Consider the following 24,381-nt stretch of genomic DNA (forward strand, 5'->3'; position numbering starts at 1 on the left):
ATCTATCTATCTATCTATCTATCTATCTATCTATCTATCTATCTATCTATTTTTAATTTGCAATAAGGCCTGAAGAGATACCGTAACAAATATAAGAGCCCTCGTTGTTTTTGGCAGAAGACCTGGGTTTGATTCCAGCATCCTCATAGTGGCTCAAAAACCCTCCTGGCCTCAGTGGTCACCAGGCACACACATGGCACATAGGCAGGCGAAACACCCATAAAATCGTAAAATTTTAAGACAAGGTTTTGCTTTAGTTCAGGCTTTGCCTCTGAACTCATAGAAGTCCCTGATGAGTGCTACAGTGGTAGGTAGCATTACCATGCCTGGCTTTTGAGTCACAACACTGTGTATGCTGGGGCCTTTCGAACTGTCACTGAGTATTGTTTTCCACTGCTGGGTTTTGCCTGTGGCATAGACGGCTCTGGTATTCAGGGTTCCAGGCTGCAGATCAACATAATGGTGCTCTTGCTTTCCCTCTCCTGGCATCATTGGGTGGGGGTGGGGGATCTGTTTGTCTTGTCCCCCTTACACGGAGTTGGCTGTGCTGGGAGCTGGCCCTCTGTCCAGTGCAACATTTTGCACACAGGCTTTCAGGTGATTTGGGGCACTCAGGTTTCCATTTAAGGGAAGAATGTGGCCAAGATGGAGTGGTTCTCTCTATTCTCCTGGCTGGTATCCTGGACTTCTCTTGATTGTGCTGTAAGGCAAAGCTGGAACAGGTGTGTCCCCAGGGAATTGGTAGGCCAGCTAGCCAGGGAGGCAAGGCCCAAGGTGCTAGGGCATTGCTCTTTTTTGTTTATTTGTTGGTTTGATTTGTTTTTGGCACTTGTTTTAGATCCCCAGCCATGACTTTTCTGCCATGCATTTGGGAAGTTGCAGGGACTGACTGATGCTGGTGTGATCTGATAAGAAGCAGGGCCTAGGCCCCCTTTGCACTTTAACATCCTTGTGCATGCATGGTCCTGGAGGGTTCAGTGACACAAGTAGCTCAACCTTGACCTCATATAAGATGGCTTAGACCCCCAAGGGCACATGCTCTGTGATTTCCATCCAGGAGCTCCCTGAAATAACACTGTCCTTGCAGATAGAAGGCAGTGGTGGATGCCAGAGACTTGGACAAGGACAAGCAGTAGGTGTGGAGTTTCATTTTAACAAGTTGTGTAAACTATGATAGTGTTTTTACTTTTTATTTTTTACACTTCATTACATGTGTGGGCATGGGAGGATATCTTTTAGGAGTTGTGTCACAGAGGTTGAACTCAGGCTGTCAAGCTTGGCATCCTTTGTCTGCTGAGCATTTCACTGGTACATGTAAACTTTTCTTTTAGGGAGAGGGTTTTGAGTCACAATTCCTTTGTGTAGCTCTAGCTGTTCTGAAACTCATTCTATAGACTAGGCTAGCCTTGAACTCACAGTCCTTTCACAGACTCTGCTTCCTGAGTGCTTGGATTAAAGTGGTATGCCGCTTTACTGCCCAGGCCCCCACGTAAACATTTGTAATGATACTGAACTGCACACTTGAAAGTGGTCACAATAAGCTGGGCAGTGGTGGTACATGCCTTTAATTCCAGCACTTGGGAGAGATAGGCCGATCTCTGTATAGACCAGGCTAGCTTGGTCTAAAAATGAGTTCAGGACAACCAAGGCTATAGAGATAAACCCTATCTCAAACAAACAAACAACAAACAAAAAGTTACAATAAGAAGCCTGGCTTGGTTACAAGGTGAAGCAGGCAAACCTCAATACTATGGATTTGAGGTAATTTTAGGCTATAGTATGAAGACCCTATCTTCAAAGGAGGAAAGTTAAGATAAGAATTTTACCTAATGTGCATTTACTACACAAAAAATATGACCTCAGAAATAGTCTGTAACTATGAGAACATGGATTTGACCTTTAGTGGTAATTTAGAAAGAGACTAAGACGTATACGTTGAAGGCCTGAATTGTATCAGCTGCTAGGGGGTTTAAAGAAATGCATGTGGTTCTAGAAGGTTCATTGTGACACATCTTTGGTGTAGAGTGTTGGAGCACAGAAATTCTTTGGTGTTTCTTTAGCTCCTGCCGGGGCAGGACCTGGATACGCTTCCTCCAGCTTGGTGGGGTGACCCTTGAGCCCCTGAAACCACCAGGAAATACTGGGGAGAGTCTGAGGTCTCCCAGCTGCCCTGCTTGGGGGGATCGTAGGTGTTCTTCATTTTTTCTGTAGTTGTTTGCCAGTGTCTGGTAGTTGGAAGAGTGACACATACTAACGGGTTTTTGCAGAGGGCAGCCAGGGGAAACTGTCCCCACATTTCAGGCTGAGTCCTCAGTGACCTCAACAAGTGGCCCTTGAGCAGCACACACCAGCAGGACATCCTGTAATTCAGCTCTCTGCCCACAACAGCTCCCTGGAGGCAGTGTTACTTCCCACAAGCCAAGGCTTATTCTAAAGGCTACTCCCCTTTTTGTTGCCCAGTGAGGCTCTCCTGGGTTTCTGATGACTGTTTATCAGTCTAGGCACCCAGGTCCCTCCTCCAGCAGCTTATAGATTTCAAGAAGACACGTTCCTTTCCATTACGGGTGTTGCAGTGCTGAGAAGGAGCTTCAGGGCTTATCAGGTAGCCACTCACCAGGGACTTCCTGTGTCCTGTTGGTAAGCTTCCAGAGCCTCATGACAGAGGCTCAGTTGGTACTTTTGGTACTAGGGACCCAGTAGTCTCCAGCCCCTCTCTTTTCTTTTCCACCCAGGGACTGAGTAGGCAGCTGACTTATCACTAGCCAGCATGTGAGCCTCCTTCATGACATGGGCACTTTGGAGGTCTTAAGGACTTTGAGAACTGTATGCCAAGAAAGGGGTGGGAGAAAAAGTTATCACAGGGGAGCAGTTCCAGATTCCCGGCAGAGAAGCCATTTCCTCTTTTTCTTGTCACACTTCCTTCAGGTGTCTGACAAGCTTTTCACATACCGAACATCTCAGTGCTGAGCACTTCAGACCTTTCTGAGGCTCAGAGACCCTGGCCTCTGTACATTTCAACATGCAGGTTTCTGCAGTTCCCATCTGCTGCTTGGACGTTGGGAGGAGTGTCCACATCCAGATAGGAGCTGAGACGTTTTGAGGAATGGCTTTAATCACAGTAGCCAAAGTAAGAAGTAGTGGTTTCCTGTGGAGGTGCTGCCTGGAGCTAGCGCTGTCACTTGGTCCACAGCAAGGGGCCTATAGGAGGGAGGTGGGCTTTGTCAGAGGGCTGTGGGTTATCAAGAGCCACAGCTGTCCAGAAGCGCTCTTGAACCTTCAGGATGGCCAATAGAGAAGGAAGGGTGTGATGAAGGATCTTGCTTTCTGAGCCATGAGACGTTCTGGATACATCTGTGAGCTCAGGGTGGAATATTGTACCTCTGCAATAAGAAGGGGTGGTTTGGTTAGGGGCTCAGTAGAGACCACTTGCCTCCTATGCAAAGCAGAGGCTCTGGGGTCCATTTCAGCATTGCAGAGGAGAAAAGGGCGGGGGGAGGTGTACAGTACACGAACCACCAGTACTGAGAGAGCAGTGAGTTCTCAGCAGTCACAGGGAGGAGGCTTTTCTAGACTCAAGGCTGGGCCTCTGGGACCTTCAGCTGTGAGAGAGGCTGAAGCAACAGCTGCTCTCCGGGAGGCCCAGGCTCCTGAAGGGGATAGGGCCCACATGCCTGCCTCCTAGCCTTGGACTCTTAAGGGAGGACAGAGTTTGTATTTATGATTGGTTTTGCTCCAAGTATGTGATGGAAACATTGTTTGTGGGTGCTGACAGTAGTGTAGGGGTCCCAGGACAGGGTCTCAACTGTTGACTACATCGCAATCTGCTTACTTTGGCCAGGTGCACTGGTTTGGGAATGCTTGCTTGTGTGACAGGGACTTGGCAGCAGAAGTGGCAAGAGGGAAGGAGTGGGTTTCTTTGCATGTCAGTGGCCTGGGCAAAGGTGGGCAGTTCTGAGGAGTCGGGGAGAGGCAGCCTTACTGGAGTAATGATGTGGTGTGTCTTGAGTTTGTGCATGTAGTCATGTGAATCATCACAAGGAACTGTGAGAGGGCTGTGTGTGTGTCTGTGTTTGCCTGTCTTCAAGGATGTTAGGGAGGCTGTGTTGGCTCAGTGTGAGAGGAGATGATCCATCTTCCATCAAGGCCTTTGTTACCATAGGTAAGGGAAGACAGGGATTGTGGGTGCCAGAACTTGAGGTAGTGGGCAGGACTCTGTACATTTTCATTCTCTAGTGCCTGCTTGGGTTGCCAGGGGACGGGCTGTATGGCCACTTTCCCCACTGGCTCCTTTGCTCTCCTGGGATTGTCTCTTTAAGTCTCTAGTCTGCTTACTCTGACATGCCCCTGCTCCTAGGGACGTTGTTAACAAGGCTTTGTGCCCTAGGGAGAAGAAGTATTGCTTAGGTTCCCTGGGGTGACCTGGAGCCCAAGCCCAAGCTATTCTTCTTGTGCTATCCCTCTGCCCCTTTCTTGAGCTGCAGTGCTCAGTAGCCCTTAGTGGGTGAGGTTTCCTCATTACCATTTGAGACAATACTTTTGGTTTTACTTTGTCATGTATGACAACTGCTCAGCTCTGTCATTGTAGGCAGACATAGTCAGTAGGAACATGGTTTGTTTTCTATGTCCCAGGAAAACTATTTGCTTGAATGTGGGTAGCAGGCAATAGGGTGCTGACTCCCGAGTTGGAAACTGAATGTGAGCTGGAGCAGAATTCAATGATAGCATATACTTAATGTGCATATTGCCAGCACCCAGGAGTTCGGGGGTGGGGGGGTGCCAAGTTCCAGGCCACCTGGGCTACATTAAGAATTATGAAGCGGGCTGGAGAGATGGCTCAGAGGTTAAGAACACTGGCTGTTCCAAAGGTCCTGAGTTCAATTCCCAGCAACCACATGGTGGCTCACAGCCATCTATAATGAGATCCTGTGCCCTTTTCTGGCATGTAGGTGTACGTGCAGGCAGAATAATGTATAAATAATAAATATATATAAAAAAAAGAATTATGAAGCCAGCTAGGTATGGTGGCATGCACCTGTAGTCTCAGGCATGCCAATCTCTGAGTTCAAATCCAACCTGGTCTACAAAGGGAGTCCAGGACAGCAGGACCACAAAGGGAGATCCTGTCTTGAAAAACAAAGCAAACAAGCAAGCAAACAAACACAAAAAATTATGAAGCCTCAGCAGTGGTGGTGCACACCGTTGATCCCAGCGCTCAGGAGTCAGAAGTAGGTGGATCTCTTGTGTGATCGAGGCCAGCCTGGTAATGGAGCTAGTTCCAGGACAGCCAGGCTACAGAGAGAAACCCTGTTTTGAAAAACAAAACAAGAGAAGAATTATGGTTCTGTGTACCTGGGTGTGGTAGCACATATTTTAATCCTAGCTCCTGAGAGGCCATGACAGGCTGAACTTTTGAGTTCCAGGTGATCCTAGTCTTCATAGTGAGTTCTAGGACATACTGTGTGTGTGTGTGTCTGTCTGTCTCTCAGAAGAGTGGGTATTTGGTTTGAGCTAATCCTCTGCCTTCCAGCACTATGGTGCCTCCTGCTGTGCTCTACTAGTGTCTGCCTTGGTTTTTCTCTTTCTGATGTTTTGAGTTCTATTCCTTGATGATTTTTAGTGGTATGGTTGCTAGGACCATTAGCACAGAGGGTCCAGGTAAGCTTTGTGAAGGAGGTAGATACTGCTTGGTTGTGCATGGCAGGTAAAGTCTGGGTCGGGGAGGGGCAGAGATAGGATCAATGAGAAGTGCTAGGTTCTTGGATCTGTCAGAATGACATAGGGGCCCAAGGTGGCAAATGTTTGGGTGCAGACTCCATAGGTGTCAGTGAGAGGGGTAATACAGTCATGCAGGGCCAGGCCCTTCCTGTAAAGTGCCAGTGCCTTCAGAGACACCTGTGTTACCTTTTGTATTGGCTGTGAGTAACCTAAGGGACTCTTGCATCTGCCTTCATCCTGGAGCATTCTCTAGGTTTTGCCCCAAAGGATCAAATGACAACAAAACATGGCAGCCACAGTGCCAAGGCTTGATTTCATGTTCATGGCTGTAGCTCCCATGGCTATCTTCCTGTCAAATGCAGTTTCTCGTTAATTAGGACACGAAGTTACTGTGAGTTATAGGAAAGGGCGTGTGTGGGAGTGGAGGATCCAGGTGCAGGGTCAAAACCAAACCATAATTATTTATCAGGGGAGGTAAAAGAGTCTCCCATGAGCTGGTAATTGTGCACTTAAGGGTTACTTGATATTGTTTTAAAATGTATGGGTTTGACATAAAAACAGTAAAGCTGTCTGAACCCAGCTAGTGAGGTGCGATGGTGATCACATAATTTCTCTTAGTTTTAGGAAACACCCCTTATTGTAGGAATGCAAAATGGACTCTGCTGGGTCTCCCTTTACTCCTTGTGAGAATCAAATTGATTGATTGGAGGGGCTGCAGCACTGGCCTCCCAGACTGGCTCCCCCATCCCAGACCTCTTACTCAGCTGCAAACTGAGTACTAGTTGTGTGTCAGATGTTCTAGGTTCCTGAATTGAAGTCAGGCAGAGTCTTGACTGCACAGCCTGTGCCTTACTGTTGAATGGAAAGTCCACAGACACCAGAGCCACACTGGGTGGGGTTGGGCTTGAGAGTACCTTCCCAGGAAACTCTTAAGCAGACTGGGCTTGGGGCCCACTAGTGGGTACAGCAGGTGGCAGCAGAGCAGGCAGCTAATGAGTTCAGATACTTCTCCAGGATAGGGACCCCTGGAATGTTGTGAGGCTATGTGGATTAATCATTTATTAGATTTTTAAGTGTCACAATGACCTGGTAGTTATGTTTTAGGTCTTTTCAGTTTAGAGTGGAAATTAGAGAATTGGTGGATTTCTCTATTATTTACAATCTCTAGTGTATTGTTTTTTTGCCCAGGCTGTTGGCTCAAACAATCTTGCCTTAGCCTTCTGTGTAGCTGTGACTATAGGTGCAGGCACACCTCTCTTGATGACCTGGATTTGAGATTCTGTCTTCGCAGAGGAATTGCTTCAGATGTGAAACATCCACAGTGGTAGAGTATTTGGTGTATAAGCCTGCGATAGAAGGTCAAAGATGAGGTTCATTTGGGTGAGTGGGGCACTGGGCTGGCCTCTGGAGTATGTAGACGATTATGTTCAGGTCCAGTCAACTGTTGGATTAAGAGTGTATATGGTTTGTATGTGTGCACGCTTGTGTGTCTGCAGGCATGTATGTGCCATAGTACACCTGTATGGGTCTGCTTGTGAGAGTTGGCGCTCTTACCATGTGGCTCTCAGGGATTGAGCTCAGGTTGTCAGGCTTGGTGGTCAATGCCTTTACCTGTTGAGCCATCTTGCTTGTTCAGAGGCTTCCTGAGATAAGGAGCCCAGTTCAGAAACATTCTTCACCTCAGCAGAGAGGACGTTGTGGCCACCTACAAAAGTGGCTGAAGTTTCAAATATATTCAGTGTCAAAGCTAGTAGAATTGAGTGAGCTAGGGAGGATATTGTATACCTCTGATCTCAGCAGAGAGGCATGATGATAGCAGTGAGTTTAAGACTAGCTTAAAACTTTAAGGGCTATGCAGAGAGTATTTTAGGTTATCTCTGAAATCAGGTGATCGTCGTGCCTCTGTCCCCCCCACTCTGAGGTTACAAGAGACTGCCACTCTGCCCTGCCTCTTTATATGGTGTGAATCCTCATGCTTGTGTGATAAGCACTTACGGCACTACCATGTGCCCAGCCTCTGCTGGGGTTTTATGATTGTATTTGTAGGTCAGTTGGGGAGAGAATTTGTATCTCCTTGCCATGAGTAAGGGATCCCTTTTCTTTCGCTTTATTTACTTTTGTGATGTTGGAGATGGAATCCAGGCCTGGTGCATCAGGAAGTTCTCAGCCAGAGCTACATCCCAGCTTTTTTATTTTTTTGAGACAGTGTCTCTGTCTTATGCTAGAGTCAAACCATCCTCCTGCCTCAGTCTCAGGTGAGTGCCAGGACTTCAGCATGACTACAGTTTCTTTTTTCTTTTTGTACATCACATTTTTATGTTATTGTAAACAGATTATGTGGCTGGCTAATGTGTCTCTATAGAAATACAGCTTGCTTTGTGCACTAATGGCCTTGTGACTCCTGCTAAATCAGACCATCAAACTGAAAGATACGAGCAGGAGTTGGCAAGGTAACTCAGCCACTAAACACATTTACCACCACCTGACCACTTAACCTGAATTTGATCACTAGAACCTATGTAGTGGAAGGGAAGAACCAGCTTTTGAAAGTTGTCCTCTGACCTCTAAGTGCAGTTTCATGCTTTTTCTCCTGGGCATGGGACTGTAAGCTGGAGGTGGGGGCATTGCCACCAACTGCAAGACATGATCAGGTCACATATTGCTAGCCTAAGAACAAGCTGAGACTGAGAGCTGAAAGGTGGCTTCTGCAGAATCTGTTGCTTTTTTCCATGGCAAAGTTGAAATCGTGACATGGTGGGGTCTGTTCATGCTGGCCTTGAACCTGTAGACAGGTGCTTGGGCTCCTACAGTAGGGTTTCCTGCCCCTGGCAGAGAAGCCCTAACCTGGTGGGACATTGGGTTTCCCAGTCTGCACTGATCCTGGTAGTGTCTATGGCAAGGGCCTTACATGTCAGGGGCCTTGTGTTCCTTGATACCCAAAGGTCTCTCTGGCATTCACTCTGGCTTTACTATGGAAGTTTTCCTGTGAGAGTCCTTTCTTTCTTTCTTTCTTTCTTTCTTTCTTTCTTTCTTTCTTTCTTTCTTTCTTTCTCTCTCTCTCTCTCTCTCTCTCTCTCTCTCTCTTTCATTTAATGTAGGTGAATGTTCTATATGTACACCTTCACACCAGAAGAGGACATCAGATCCCAGTATAGATGGTTGTGAGCCACCATGTGGTTGCTGGGAATTGAAGACCTCTGGAAGAGCAGACAGTGCTCTTAGCCACTGAGCCATCATCTCTCCAGCCCTTGAGAGTATTTCGCACCCATGAGCCACAAATTACTGATGAGTTTTAAAAGGTTTCTTCTTGCTGGGCACTGTGGTGCACACTGTTAATGTCAGCACATAGGAAGCAGAAACAAGTAGACCCCTGAGTTCTAGATCAACCAGAGTAACATGGTGAAATTTTGTCTTACAAACTGAAAACTAAACAGAAAATGTTTCTTTAAAAAAATGCCTATGTCTATCTTACCTACATGTATGTTTGTGTACCATGTGTGTGCCTGGTACCCAACTGGAGTTGTGAACTGCCATGTGGATGCTAGGAACCAAACCCTGGTTCTCTACAACAGTAGCCAGTGCTTGTTACTGCTGAGCCATTTCTTTAAAAACAACAAAGGCCAGTTTCTTCTTGGTACATCCTCTTGGTAGTAGCACGAACACAAAGAGAACAGCAGTGATGTTAATGCTGGGCAGAGCCACATGCGTAAAACGCTGAAAGAGGGACCCAGCCTGACACCACAGACTCTGGGACCTGTCATGGAGCCACTCTGCCCATGACCTGGGACCTCTTGAGCCATATGCCTCATCTATATGCAAGCAGTCTGTCTCTTCTTCCCTGGCACTTGTGCCCTCCTCTTCCTTATGGACAAGCTTATACTTCTGCAGTGGTGGTGGTTCAGAGAGAGAGATAACCTGGCTGGTCTGGGGGCGGGGCAGGTTTCCTGAGTATCAGATGCATAAGGTCTCTGTTCTGTAAAATGGGGTTTGCCCTGGGGCCATCTCCACATTAGATCAGCACTGTGCCAACTTGGTTTACCATTCTGTTACTCCTGGCTTCTGTGAGGATAGAGCCTCTGAAGCACTCAGCGTGTTCTGCCTGATAAGTGATATCTGGCCTTGGCCTGGTTACTCACTGTTGGCATGCTTCTGTTGAGAGCTTCAAAGACAGGTCTGGGATGTTGTTCATAGGTTACCCATGTCTTCTAGGCTTAGAGGTTGATTTGCTTCTCTGGCCTCTGTTGTGGAGGGCAGCAACAGCATATTTTACTATTCCTGTGGCTGGAGGAATTATCTTCTGTTGTGGGTGCTGGAGACAGACCCAGAGCCTTGATCACGCTTAGTAGGCTCTACCGCCAAGCTACACTCCAGCACTGGAGAAGTTTGAAATTTCCCAGGTTTCCAGCCATTCTTTGGAACTCAGTGTTTTTCTGTCTTTTGGTGTAGGTTGGTCAGCACATTAAGCCAGAACGTCCACATAAGTTGCCCTTTGACAGAGCTGTGGCCATGGCTGCATGGTAGGACCAGCGTCCCGTATCCTGAGTCCAGGTGAGTGCTGGGGACTGGGGTGGTGTCTATGGAAAGGAAAGCTGGCTCAGACAGCCTCCACAAATCTAAATATAGCTCCCGCTTGTAAAGAGAAGGCAAGGAGTTGGGTCTCTGCTGCATCAGGTATGACCCTTGAGTCTTGGGGTTAAGACACCGTGTTTACTGGTCACCTGCTCAAAGGCTTAAGGAAGGGGGATGAACGGGTTAACCTTTAAACTCCAGCTGTTTCTCTTCCCAAATGGCTAGATTTGTTTTTTAGCTACAGCTGTCATGTGCAAACTTCAGCTTTGCAGAACACAAAAAGCCAGAGTCCCACATGGGGAGGAAGGGTGTTTCTATTGCCATTGGTCCTGTCAGTGACATTTTGGTACCTGAAAAGGGGGAGGAATTGAGTGGTATCCTAGAAGTAGGACATAGCCTCAAAACCTCCTTGGACAGCTGCCTCCTTTTTCAGACTGCAACATACAGCTCAAAATAGGCAGGTGTTTTGCTAATGGCTCATGGCTACCCAATGGCATCTGGTTGGACACTGCTGTGACAGTGTTAAGGTTATGGGTTTGTTTTAGTTTTTTTCTCAAATTTATTTTGTGCCTGCATGTATGTCTGTGTACCACTCACATGACAGGTACCCGAGGAGGTCAGAAGAGGGCATTAGATCTCATGGAAGTGAAGTTATGGATGGCTCCCAACCACCATGTCAGTGTTGGGAGTTGCTGAGCCCTCTGTAGGACCAGCAAGTGCTCTTAACCTTTGGGTCATCTCTCCAGCTCTTTATTTTGTTTTCTGAGACAGGGTATCACCATGTAGCCCAGGCTAGTCTCAGTGTTTTGCCTTAGATTCCCAAGGGCTCAGATTACAGGTATGTACCACTAGCTCTGGCTTGTTTTTTTGAGAATCTTTTATTATGTACCCTACATGAACTCTAGGTAATCCTCCTTGCCTCTGCCTCCCACGTGCTGGGTTTGTAGGTTTTAGTTTATGTTTTCTATGTATCCTGGTTTGATACTAGGCCACATTCACTTTTTGTTGCAGCTGGGGTTTCCTGACTCTTCAATGTGCTAGGCAACTCCTGCCCATTACCAAGGTGTGAACAGACCAAATGCCCACCTCAGCAGGTCCTTCTGCCTTACGTAGTCAGAGTTTGTCCTTGACTATCACTTGTTGGGATCCTTGTTTATTTGGTGGGGATGATGCTCATGTGCTGGGTGTTACAAATCCTAGGTGAGGAGAGGCTTTATGCCTCCCAGAGAAAGTAGTACCTACTGCCACAGCATAGTCGGCACTGCCTTCCTGCTAAGGAGAATTGTGCATGTTGCAGAATCCCTGAGACATCTTTGCTGGAAAACACCCGGCTGTGGGAGTGAGGATAGAGATCTTTGGTAGAGGTTTTTGGACAGAGTTTCTAGGTAGTGACAGCACAAGGTGAAGGAAGCAGACACAGTGCTGGCTGGAGCCTATCTTGTACTTGAGCTCCTGGGTTCTGTCATTTATAGTCCTGCACAAAGCACATCATGGATCCCTTTTCCTAAGGAAAGGTGTGTGTGTGTGTGTGTGTGTGTGTGTGTGTGTGTGTGTTTGTTTGTGTTTGCTGCTCTTGGTCCATTGCTGTGGGTGTACGATGTGTGCAGGGCAATGCACACCATAGCAGGGTGACCATCAGATGTTTTCTCCTGTATTTTTATACCACATGGCAGTTTTGTAAAACTGATTTTTTGAGTCAGATTTTTTGTTTAGGGTAAAAACATGCAGGTTTTTTTTTTTGTTTTGTTTTGTTTTTTTGGTTTTTTGTTACATAGTATAGAAGAAACAATGTTTAACTTCTCTTGTGCAGAACTTGAGTCAAACTTCAGATCACTTGAGTTCTGAGTCTGCCCTGGGAATGTGGTAGTTGTGTCAGAAAGGCCCATAGCAGGGGCACAGATCAGGTAGGGTGGTGATGCCACAGTTAGATGTGTGGAGTCCACTGTGGTGGGCTGTGGTGCAGCTCATGGTAGAGTGCTGGCCTGGTGTCTTTATTCCTATTAAGGTAAAACAAGAAACAACAATTGATAGTGATCTGGATCCCAGGTCCAAGCTTTTTGGAAGACTGAAGCAGGAGGGCTTTTGGGCCCAGGAGTCTAGTTAAGCAGCAAAGTGAGACCTTGTCTCTAAATAAATTAAAAACATGAAAAGTCTCAACTCATGTTAGTGCTCAGAGAAAAAACCAGCTGGCCAGCCCCCCTTTAGAGGATGTTGGGGAGCCAGTGTGGTTTTACATTGGGAGGAGATGGAGACAGTGTGTACCCTGATTCTCTAGATTGTACTTGCTGGCAACTTATCAGCTGGCTCACAGAGCCTGTGTTCTAGACCAGACTAGTCTCAGACTCATGATTAGCCCCCTGATTGAAGGGGTGACAGATGTGCTACACAGTAGCTCATGGGGAAGCTCTGTACACAAGTGACCAGTGTGGACTGGATAGTATGTTGAGGGACTGGGGCTTTCATACTAAGTAAGTACCCTGAGTGGCCAGCACAGCCACTCATTACTATGAATGTAGAGAACTCTAAGTTTACTTTTACAGCTAAAGAATGAATCTTTTTGTTATTGTTTTGTTTTAGAGACAGGATTTCTCTGTGTAGCCTAGGCTGTCCTGGAACTTGCTCTGTAGACCAGGCTCAAATTCAGAGATCCACCTGTCTCTCCCTCTCCAGTGCTGGGATTAAAGATGTGAGGTACTTGTTCATGTGTGTGTATATGTGTGCCTAGAGCTTCAGTAGTCCTTAGATGCCACCTACCTTGTTTGCTGAGAAAGGGTCTTCTCCCCAGCACCAGAATACCCTTTTTGTTGTTGTTGGTAGCTTTTGGTGAGGTGTTTGAGAACCTACTGCCAACTCCAAGGATAGGAAGTTTCACCCATGGTTTATTTTATTTTTTGAGATGGGGTTTCTCCATGTAGATCTGGCTGTCCCGGAACTCACTCTGTAGATCAGAGATCCTCCTGTCTCTGCCTCCCTAATGCTGGATTAAAGGTGTGTGCCACCACTGCCGAGCAACCCCTGGCTTTTTTAAGATTTTATAGATTTAGGTCTTTGATTTTTTTTTTTTTTTAAGTTATTTCACTTGTTTTTATGTCACAGTGTTTCAGTCTGTAGCCCAGGCTGGATTTGAATTTAGACAGTCCTCCTTTTTGAGCCTCCCAAGTTCCAGGATTACCTATGTTGTAATCTTCTCTGCCCAGCTTGGTTTGGTTTTTCTGGATGCATTGCTCTGCTCTTCAGGCTGCTTCTGGAGAACAAGGCTGCAGAAGTGTTGCCTGGCCCCCTGGCTTCTGTTCGCTTTCAGTCACTGTCTTCCTGGCATGAAGACTTAATTGATGGGAGGGGAGTGGGGGAAAGCAAGTATGCTCTAGTTTGTGTAGTGAGTGTGTATCCAATGCCTCTTCTGTGCTGAGCATTGTGTCTGTGCTGGGCCCTGGTGACACTCAAGAAAGAGGCATTTCCTGTCTTCAGGAGAGGGGTGGGAATATTTCAACAGATGAACATGTAGATAGAGGCTGCAAGGATCAGCTGAGACCTGGTGGAAAAGCCTCATGAGCAGGGAGCAGAACCCCAGAGTATGTGGGGGTGGGAGCTGGAGTGGCTATGGCCACCACAGATTACAAGCGTTGTGGCCAAGCCCTGGGCTGCTGTTTCTCTCTCAGCATAATATAACTGAAGATAGATTTCTTTCATGACCTCCTGTGTGACACTTCATGTGGCCGCAGGTGTGTGCAGGGTGGGCTGTCTGCCCACAGGTAGGCAAATGGTGAAGGTTCTAACCTGATTCTTCTTTTTCATAGGCTGTAGAACCTCCTTTTCTTAGATGGGCTTCAAAGCCCCCCTTTCTGCCCTGGGCCTCCTGTAGGGAGGCGCTGCAGCCAGCACCACTGTGTCAGAGGGAGCCTCTGTGCAAGGGATATGGGACATATCTTGGTTCCTCATATTTTACTCAGTGTTATCTTCATGGGAATGTTTTTTCTGAACCTTTGAGGACTTCGTATGCAAAACCATCTGTCCTTTTCAGGCGCCAGTGTGGATGATGGGTCAGGTTGGGTCCTACAGGAGTGTTGGCCTGTAAGGGTTATGGATTCCATTTCATGGTGCCAGCAGTGTCAGGCTTAAGAGATAGCTGTGGCCTGCTAGTCCCTCACTCACAATGCTTCCTCATATCTAGGCCTATTTGTTACACAGGGTTAATGTGATCCAGGGTTATTTTAAAGCTCTCAGTTTTTCTCTCATATACATGACCATACCGGGCAGCACATTTCTCTTCCTAGGCTGCAGGCCAGCACAGGACACAGCTCAAGGTCAGGTGTCTCCTATCTTGGCCTCAGACAGGCACACTGGGGAGACTGAGGACTCTTGAGATGCCACACATAACAAACATGTTCACTATCTGCAGACTTGCTCTCTGCCTGCCTCCCTTGGGGCTCTGATCAGGTCAGATGCGTGGCCATTTCTTATTGCTAGACTAAAGAGGTGGCTTTCATCTTTGTTCCAAGAACGGGGTGAGAGGCTGGGGCTGTACAAAGAAAGATGCAGCGTGGGCCAGGCTGATAGGTGACTGTTGCCCTTTTGAGGTTTGCTGCACTTAGCTGTGTCTAGGGAGGCTTCTATAGCTCATTGAGGGTTCTGGTATTTTCTGGGATGCTTGTTTCTCCAAAACTGCTTTGTTCTTAGCCAAGGCAGTCTGTATGTCACTGTATGTAAGAACGCAATACAGAGCTTGATTGTGAAGTTGCTGAGGGAGAAACCCTTGATCTTGCACAGGATAAATGGGCGCTGCCACCAACTTTACTTAGGCCTAAAATTTTACTCCTTAAATATTGGCATTATACTTGAATGTCTTAAAAACCAGTGATAATTTGTTCTTCAGCTTAATTCTCTGTTTTTTATTTTTATTTATTTTGATACATGGTCTCTATAGCTCTGGCTGTCCTGGAACTCACTGTAGTCCAGGCTGGCCTGCCTCTGCCTCCTGGACACTAGGTTTAAAGGCGTGCAATACCACCCAACCTTTAGTTTTCTTAAATATATCTTAAGAAGCCTTACTGAATGAAGCATCTTTTTCATATCTTCCACCTTAAAAAATAAAATTGTAGAAAAGTGTTTATTTGCAAAAACAAGCATGGGAACCTTCTGTCCTCTTCTCTTTCCCATACCCCAACTTGTACATATTAAGCAAGTGCTCAGTCACTGAGGTCCCTCAATTCTGGATTTTTGTTTTTAGAAAGCAGGGTCTCATTATAATCCAGGTATGACTGGTCAGGCTCTCAACCTTTCTGCCTCAACCTCTTGAGTGCTGAGATGACGGGTGCCACTATGCCCAGGTGGCTTTCTATACTCAGGGACTAGTGGCTCAGGAGAGCTATCTGGTCAGCATGGTCATAGAAGACACACCTTTACTTACAGACATGGGCAGTAACTGGAAGCCGGAAGAGGAGCTTTCACGTGTGTGTGTATGTGTGTGTGTGTGTGTACATGCTAGTGAGCATTGGCAGTGCATACATGCATGTTTTACATGTTAGGTAAGGGTAGTTTGTGTGCCACCAGCTGGGTCTTTCTGGAGCTGAGGGTGTAGAAATAACTAGTGTTACCTCTGTCCTATGTGTTTGTCTGCTTGTTGTCCACCCTGGGGGTGAGTTGGGTGCCTGATGCTCTTCAGTCAGGCATCTTGTTTTGGGACCCAATCTCTCTCTTTGCCATTGTTGCCATCTAGATATAGCCAAGTGTTTCATGGTCAGGTAGTCATTTGGAGGCGGGCAGGTGACTTTGGAAGTACAGCTCACCTCATCCCATTGGACAGAAGCCCCTGTGTGTCTTTCTGGTTTTTTGAGACAGGGTTTCTCTGTTTTAGACCAGTCTGGCCTCAAATTCACAGGGATCTGCTTGCCCCTGCCTCCCAAGTGCTGGCATGCATCACCAGCACCTGGCCTTTTTTTTTTTTTTTTAAAGAGTCCATTAAGACACTAGGTGGAAACCTCTTGTCTAGTCCCCAAATTCTGAAGTCCCTGAAGTCCTGGTTTCTTCTGGGACCGCTGTCCTTCCCTCAGGACAAAGCCTACTCAGAACCTTTTCAAGAACGGAAGCCAGTGTGGTTCCCCATCCTCCTTGATGTCTCCACCTGATAAACAATAAGCCATCTCAGGGTTTCACTGGTGCACATGGTCCCTTCCCAAGCTTTAGGTGCTCCGAGACCCATTCTGGTTCCATCACAGGGCCTTCATGGTCTGTAGTGTGCTCAGGTTCTCCTGTCCCCCAAGTCCTCACAGAGGCATATCCCTGAAGCCCTTGGCTGAACTCTGCATTGGAATTGGACTAAAGTTTCATTCTCTGAAGCAGCTGAATTTGTCTATGGGACTTCTTTGCCTTTAGAGTTCCATATGTGTGAAGTTTTTAGGACAGGCTGAGGCCTACAGCTAGCTGCTTGTCTACTCCCTTCAAAGACTAAGCCTTGGGGCCTCGGTTTGGATTGAGTTTGTTACCTGCATGTCTTTTCTGAACCCTCCTGCGTCTAAGCAGTTCTGCTCTGGGGTGTGTTTGGGGAAGCAGGCCTGTTGGCTACTGTATTAAGGGGACATTGGAACTGGGCTGGTGGTGCTTGCTATGTGTGGTTTTGTCTGGGAGAAACATTAGGCTAGGTGGCTTGAAGGCTGGTGTCCCATCGTGATACATAGTTTTATTTGGACACAGCCATACCCACAGCCAAGACCCGAGGACAGAGCCCTCCCCAGGCAGCACACAACCCCCTATACCATAGGTGCTAGACTGCTCCCACAGCTTTTCAGACAGGGCCTTACTATATAGCCCTGGCAAGCATGGAATTCACCCTGCAGTTCAGGGTAGTCTCAGAGAAGCCTCTTGCCTCTGTCCTTTTTGAGGTTGGGATGAGAGGTTGTTACTGGTAAGCATTTTAAATTCATTACTCAGCCCCTTGAATTTTTCTCCTTCAGTCCTATCAATCCATGTCTTTTTCCATATGCTGGTAAGGTAGAGATGGGGAAACTCTGTTTTTTTCCCCTGGATCAACTTTTTTTTTTTTTTTTTTTTTTGGCTCCTAAGTGAATTGGACCCATTTTCCTTGGCCTCTAAAAGTTGAGATTTGGGTTTTCAAGTCTGAATTCCTTCCAGAAGAGTTCCGGCCACTCTGTCATTCATACATGTGGCAGGAAGTGGCTTCCGTCTACCCAGGCAAGTCTGTGTCTGTTCTGCTCTGGGGGAGACCTGCCTGTCACAGCTTAGCTGCCTTCTCCGTTCTACTTCCCCAGATACTCGGGGGCATGGCTATAGGCGCATAGCTGTACTGTGTGGTCAGAGTGGATGACGCACCTGGTCCCCATTTGCTGGGACTTGCTTGGGCTGCAACCAGGCCTTCAGCTTGGGGCACAGCTTTCTGAAGAGTGCCACCTACAGGCCAGGAGGAGCTAGGCATCAGGGCCTCTGCTCCTTATGATTGGGCTCCATGTGCTGCTAGGGGCAGTGGCACCGTCGTTTGGCATGTCCTTCAGTTGTCTTGTCCTTGTCCTCTAACCTAGTGCAAGCTGCTTCATACAACCTGCTTTCTTTCAAGTAGGAAGTGAGGCCTCGTAGAGCCCCCGGGACAGAGGCTGCCCTCAAGGAGGGTTCCATACTTGGATAGTCTGGAATTTTTCATCCCCATTCCGATAGAGTCCATTGCTCGAATAGAACCAGAAAAGGTCAGAGCAGTCTCCTTTTCCCCATTTGTAGCTTCAGAGCACAGCTGGGAGGGAAGTCTATGTGCCCACAGCACTGCCTTGCCCCTCTGTGCCCTCGCATCCTACCAGCCAGGTAGTTCTTTAGAGCAAGTTGTACCTCTGTGCTCCATGTCCAGACTCCCATGCTGAAGTCCTGTCACCTCCCCCACAGTCCATCTGGACTGTCTCCATTAGGACTGAGTTTCCCACCTGGCCTCTGCCTCTGCTTACTCTAACCACTCAGTCCTGTCACTTGATACCCTTGGCCATTTCAGTCTTTGCCCAGCTGTGCATTCCTGAGCATGGAGTAATCCCCAGTCCATAGGACAGCAGCTTCTTTGGTGCAGCTCATCTGGTAGAGGCCCAGGGCTGCCAGTTGAAGGAAGGGATGGGAAGTGTTTTTTTTTCTCCTCCCCCCCTCTTCTTCCCTTTCTTCCCTTCTTCTTCCTCCTTCCTTCCTACAGTTCTAAGGTTCCCCCAGGTTACAGACATCAGCTGTTAGTTTTGCCTGTGCCTTACCCACTGACTGCCACTTCTCCATTCCTGTCTGCAACACACATTTTGAAGTATTGCTAATTGAGGTTGAGCCTCCACAGTCAGGACACTGAAGTCTGAAACCTGTTGAGCGCTGGCATGCTGCTTAGCTTCAGTTGAAGAAGCTCTTCATTCTTCCGCACATACGAACACTGCAGAATCTGAGGCTTCTGGCCACAAGCACTGGTGGGAGACTTCCCTGTGGAGTATCAGTATCCTAGTTGGACTGTGACTTTTGTCTGTGGCTTAGCAGGGGATGATCACTGGCCTACCATGCTGACACCATGCTGAGTACCTTGGCTCTAGAGTGCTTCTGAGAGGTCCTGGACCTGCTGCAGCATTCAGCGAGCTTCCTGCCCGAGCTCCTCCCTCCAGTTGCTTTGTGGCCTTTTACTGAAAGAAAGCAGCCTCCAGGTAGCAGCTAGTGCTGTTTGTACCACCCCAGAGACCCATTGGTGTACCACAAGGACTAGGCCCCTTGGTTCCAGGACTGGCAGAGACATGTGTGTAAGATTCCTGCTGAGGGAGCACTGTGCTGCATCTTCACTACCCACCAGCCTTCAGGTTGCTGGTGTTGCTGGTGGGGTTCAGCTCTGGGTGTTGGGAGGGAACAGGAAGATTCTTGCTTTCTGTGTTCTAGCCCTACTCCTCTGGTAGCTGGCTGGTCCTTGTGACCTTCATATCTCTTAAAATGACCATTGTTTCCTGTGTTTCTGCCTTGTGGGCAGTGCCTGGTGAGACCCATCCCCCAGAACAGGCCTGTAGAAGCTATTCTGGTGGGGCATCTTTCTTGTTCCCTCCTCTGGGGAGGGATTCAACCCCTTTCTCTGCCTCTTAGGATGCTTCCTGAGTGAAGCTGATTTCTTCCTGCCCAATTTGTGCCTGAAGTACAGTGGCTATCAGCACTGGTTTCAAGGAGACCTTGGCCCTGCTGGCCTTGAGGGAGTTGAGGTTCTTTTCTTCTTACTACAGAATGCCATGATGGGCTGGGTTAGTTACTCTTCAGGGGCACAGCTGTGGAGGCTCAGGCCCTAGTGGGAAGGGCATAGCCTTCTGGGGCCTCTGTGTTGCCCACCCCTCCAGCTGCCCATGTCCTTCTGGAGGTGGGGAGGCAAGTTTCAGGCATCCCCTATCTTGCCTTCCCCCCTCCCTGGGCTTCACCCCCTCCCTAAGGTTGGCTCAAGGTTCTGGATCCTGCTTGATTTCTGAGCAGGTACCTATCTCCATGTAATGAGGATTCCAAGTGATTCCCTCAACCCCTGCTAGACCCTTGCTTTTCCTTATCCCTTTCTTAGCAACGAAGTGAGACAGTAGGATGGAGAAGATGGACTTCAGGCTGGGTCTCTGGATTCCGACGAGCTGAGAGGCTGAGGCCAAAGTCTGAGTCTGCCCTAGGAAAGCCCTGCCTGGCTGCAGCTTCCTTGTGCTAGTAGAGCTTGCAGGCAGGGCCAGACCTAGAGCTTCATTCTTGTTTGTTTGTTTGGTTTGGTTTTAAGACAGGGTCTCTGTGTGGCCCTGGCTGTCTTGGAACTCTGTAGACCAGGCTGGCCTTGAACCTACAGAGATCTGCCTGCCTCTGCCCACGATTGCTGGGCTTAAAGGTGTGTGCCGCTGCCGCCACCACCACCACAAGTTGAGCCTCACTCTTTGGAGCTATAATGTCCCCCAATTCCCACATCCCCTTATTGTCAGGAGGTCCTGGGCTCCCCATCTGTCCTCTATCTGTACCTGGCTGTGCCTATACCTTGTCTAAGGATTCTGCCAGTCTGCCTCATTTGCTCCAGAACTTGGAGCAGCTCTGCTTCAGGTAGCACCCTGACTCTCCGGGGCAGTGACTTGTTTGCTTTCATGGGGATACAAGAGTTGCATATTTTCAGCAGGTTTGACAGGGTTTGTGGTCAGATGGGTTAGAAGAAGAGTAAAGCTGTAGAACTCCAGAGCTGAGAGGGGTGCTGGTAGAGTGGAGAAACAGGCTGGGTGTTCAGGTATCTGGAGGAGGTTGGCATGGTACAGGTTGGGGTGGCAGGAGAGTTGGAGCAAGATAGAGCCTACTGAGGTTTGGGATTCTTTTCCTGTCTCCACCCTTGACTGAGTCATGTTAGGGTCAAAGTGTCAATCTTAATTGCCTAGGTCGTACTGAAGAGGAGGCTCTTGGGTCCAAGGGTCAGTGAAGAGGGTGACTGAACCACGGGGATAGAGGTAGACTCTGGTCTGTCTGTGTGAGTACATCCTTGATATGATGCCCACAGCCTCCTAGAACCCAGAAGGGACCTTCCAGGACAGGCCTGTCTCACCATATTTGCCAGTGGGAAACTGAGGCACTTGGAAGGAGGTAACCTGCCATCAGGATGTAGAATCAGAGGGGTTTCCCTATCGAGCCTGCTGGAGGTGTGAGCTGAGGTTCTCTGCAGGGCTCAGTGCCAAATGTCCTACGGAAAACTACCCCCTGGATGCTGCCATATCTCAGCCAGATTTTTTTTTTCCCTGTCCCTAGTCAACTCCGAATTGGTTCTCTGACTTTCCCTAAGCTGGTGTTCTACAGTGTTAACGAAGAGCTGGTTTCTGAGCGGCCCCTTTAAGAGTGCCTTGTCCCAGACTTTGCCGTGGAATGCCAGCAAGCTGTCCTCCTGTCTTGCGAGGGTTAACAACACTTCACTTCAGCTGTGTTGTCTGGAACCGGTTCAGACTGGTTTTCTGGAAAGTGCTTTGTCTCTGACTGAATCCTGGGAAGGGTCATGTGGAGCCCAGTGATGTCATGGGATCAAAAACTGACTCAGCAGTTTTTTTCCTTTTTCTTTAATCAGGGTACATGTGTACCACAGGTACAGGGCCAAGGTGGTGGTACTTTGGGGTGGACTAGTCCATACTCTGCTCAGAAATGTATCTCTGCCAACCAAATAGCTTACCGTGACCCTCACTTCCTGCTCCCCAGGGAACAGCAGAGGTGAGCTCAGGCATACTGCCCCTGAGGTCACCTCTGTCCAGGTCTCACACACACATTGTAGTACTGGTGCCAGGTCCCTGGGCTGGTTTTTAGACCCAAGTAGGCACTGTTCCTTTACAGAAAGACCCTCTCCAGTAACAGCTGCCACTGCTTTCCTCCCACTTGGATTCCATGGCTTCTCAGAATTGGCCACACCCCAGAGGCCTGTGGGACCCCCCTGCCCAGCCATCCTGAGGGTTGAAGAAAGTCTTGAAGGGGCTTCTGTGGCCCTGTGTTGGTTGTCCCTTCTGCGGGCAGCCTCCTCCGTGAGGTAAACAAAACCATCCTCCAAACTAAACTTGTCAGAAGGGGTCCCCTCCCACGCCTGGTTTAAGTGCTGTGCTCTCTCTTCACATACAGAATGAGTGAAGAAGCATGCCGAACCCGCAGTCAGAAGCGAGCCCTTGAACCTGACCTAACGGAGGATGATGTGGAGAACAAGAAAATGAAGATGGAGAGAGGACCATCAGAGCTAACTGTGGACAGAGACACCAGGATGATGCCAGAACTAGGTGCAGGCCCAACTCAGGGCTTGCTGAGGACAACAGAGGCCACAGGCGAAGGGCTGGTAGGAGATGGGCCTGTGGACATGCGCACCTCACACAGGTGCGTGAGAAGAGCAGAGGCTGGGTGCAGGGCAGGATGGCCCTGAGTCCTGGGGTGGGACATCGTCAGGGTAGGTCCCTGGGTCTCACAGGGGAGGAAGTCCCCACTGTCAGTGGGTCTGCCACTTCTGGGGTTGTGGGAGGACTGAAACATTCCTTTGGTATGAGTGCCTCAGGGATGCCAGGCTACCACACCCTGTCTTGTCACTCCTCAAAGGAGGGGCCTCTCTGCTCTGCCAGGCTTCTGCCATCTGTTCTGTGGGTTTATCCTGGTCATCACTAGTTACTTCAAGGGAATTTTGCTGGTACCCAGGCTTTGTAACACTCACAAGTGAAATCCTGAAGGAAGTCAGACTCAACCTTCCACCAAAGCTTCATTCAGAAACCTTTTTCTCCCCCAGCATCTACATTATCCTTTCTTCAGAACACTTTAGAATAGAACATTTACCCCAAACTCCCATGGAGGGCACAGCCTCCCACCCTGTGATGAACTTCCCTGACTCCCCTCATCTGTCCACTGGGAGCCTGCACCTTTGGCGTCCCACTCCACCTCATGTTTACCTAGTGAGGTCTAGCACTAGGGGAGTGAAGAGGAAGCTGCTTCTCCACATGTTCCCTGTAGTACATAGGGATTTCAGTCTTCAACCTTGTGTAGACTCCAGAGAGTTGGGATTGTGAGGGCTTACAAATTGGCTGGTGCACCTTAGAATCCTGACAACTGAGAGGTCAGTGTGAAACTCCAACCTCCTCCTTCTATTGAGAACATTTTTTTTTTTTAACTTGCCATCAGAAAGTTGTTTTTTTTCTTTTTCTTTTTTTTTCACCTGGACAAACGTGGTAGGATATGACCACCAACCCAGGAGGTACAGACAGGAAGATGAGGAGTTCAAGGTCATTCAAGACTACATATGTAATTGGAGGCCCGCCTGTGTTGCACAGGACTCTGTCTTAATAACAATTCTCTTGCTCACTCAAAAAGTCTTCCTCTCTGCTTTCTGCTGCCCTGTTCTTAACCTAAGGGCTTGTTTTAAAATAAGTCAAAGCCATAGGCTTGGGATCCTTTTCTTCTCTCTGACTTTCCAGGTCCTCAGCTCTCTGGTGAGACTTCTGATAGATGAGCTCCCAAGCCGGGAAAGAGAGAGAGTTGATTCTTTGGAGTATGCCATGTCTATTCCATACCTTGTCCATTGTGACCCATTCCTTTGTGGTGTGGGCTGGTGAAGTCCAAAGTTAAGTGTCAAGGGTTGAAAGAGCCCTTCTTCTGTTGCCGAACCCTGGGGCTACACCAGGCCTCTGAACCTCTGGGCCCTCTCTGGGCTGTTGGTTCTAAACTGTCCCTTTGATGTGGCATTCACTGATGCTTTCTTATGACATTTAAGGATGCAGGGAACAGATCAGGTATCCTGAAGTCACCTAGAGACCAGAGACCAGGCCCTGCGTGATGCAGCTGTAAGAGTGGAGAAGAAACCCCACACAGCAGGCTAATGGGCAGAGTTGGGGCCAGGTCACATGCTCTAGCTCTTCCTGGGCAAAACATCCCAGCCACATCCTGGTGAAATAGTCACCGTGCATTTCAGGTTAATGAAGTAACAGGAAGTATGTTCTCAGTGGCAACCTTTGCAATTTGGGGACAGTCTGAAGGGAACAGCCCTGGTTTGTGTGTTTGGTCTTCCTTGGGGTGTCTGGTCAGGCTTACCTGTAGGGATTTCTTTCTAGCACTGTATTTATTCTGTGGGTATCAAACAGGAGTTGGGTTCCGTGAAGATTCATGTAGTGAGTAAATCCACCCTGAGTAGTGATGGATAGGTACTCTTGCTTTGGACACGCCACAGCAATTCCCCTGTATTGAGAGACTACTTTATCAGATGCATACAGATAAGGCCTTGCAGGCTTAAGGTCATGTGTTACCCCAGCTTAACCCAGTCAACTATCATACTTTTCCAAGGTCAATAAGACAGAGCTAGTGCAAAATTCAGACCATACAAATTGTGTACACGTGCATGTATATAAGGACCAGTGTATGCCACACAATGGCACAGCATTCTCGATTCTGAAGTTAGATGAGCCAAACTAGAGGCGTCTGGGTAGCATGTCAGCTGTAAATTGTACCAAAAGAAGTGAGTTTTTATTCTTGTAGTTCTTTTTTTTTTTTTTTTTTATTTTGAAACAAGAAAAACAAGCTTGGCTGGCCTGGGACTATGGGCTAGTGTTTAATTCACAGAACCATTTTCTTGACTCTGCCTCCCATTTCTAGTTAAAGATG

At 48.1% G+C, this 24,381-nt stretch overlaps 1 protein-coding gene across 8 annotated transcripts in view; it reads left to right on the forward strand.

The window, feature by feature from the left end:
* Window positions 1–24,381, forward strand: part of Gatad2a (GATA zinc finger domain containing 2A) — an 86,209-nt gene that overhangs the window by 37,713 nt on the left and 24,115 nt on the right. For 7 of the 8 annotated variants that reach the window (XM_055618800.1, XM_055618799.1, XM_055618797.1 and 4 more), the window contains 2 exons: window positions 10,162–10,263; window positions 21,874–22,119. In XM_055618800.1, coding sequence (XP_055474775.1) covers window positions 21,875–22,119 — 245 coding nt within the window. In that variant the 5' untranslated portion in view covers window positions 10,162–10,263; window position 21,874. Of the gene's footprint in view, window positions 1–10,161; window positions 10,264–21,720; window positions 21,785–21,873; window positions 22,120–24,381 lie in introns of those variants that run through there. The other variant, XM_055618801.1, reaches the window with a different exon arrangement.

This window comes from Psammomys obesus, unplaced genomic scaffold (assembly GCF_907164565.1).
Source record: "Psammomys obesus unplaced genomic scaffold, mPsaObe1.curated_primary_1811, whole genome shotgun sequence".
Taxonomy (NCBI): domain Eukaryota; kingdom Metazoa; phylum Chordata; class Mammalia; order Rodentia; family Muridae; genus Psammomys; species Psammomys obesus.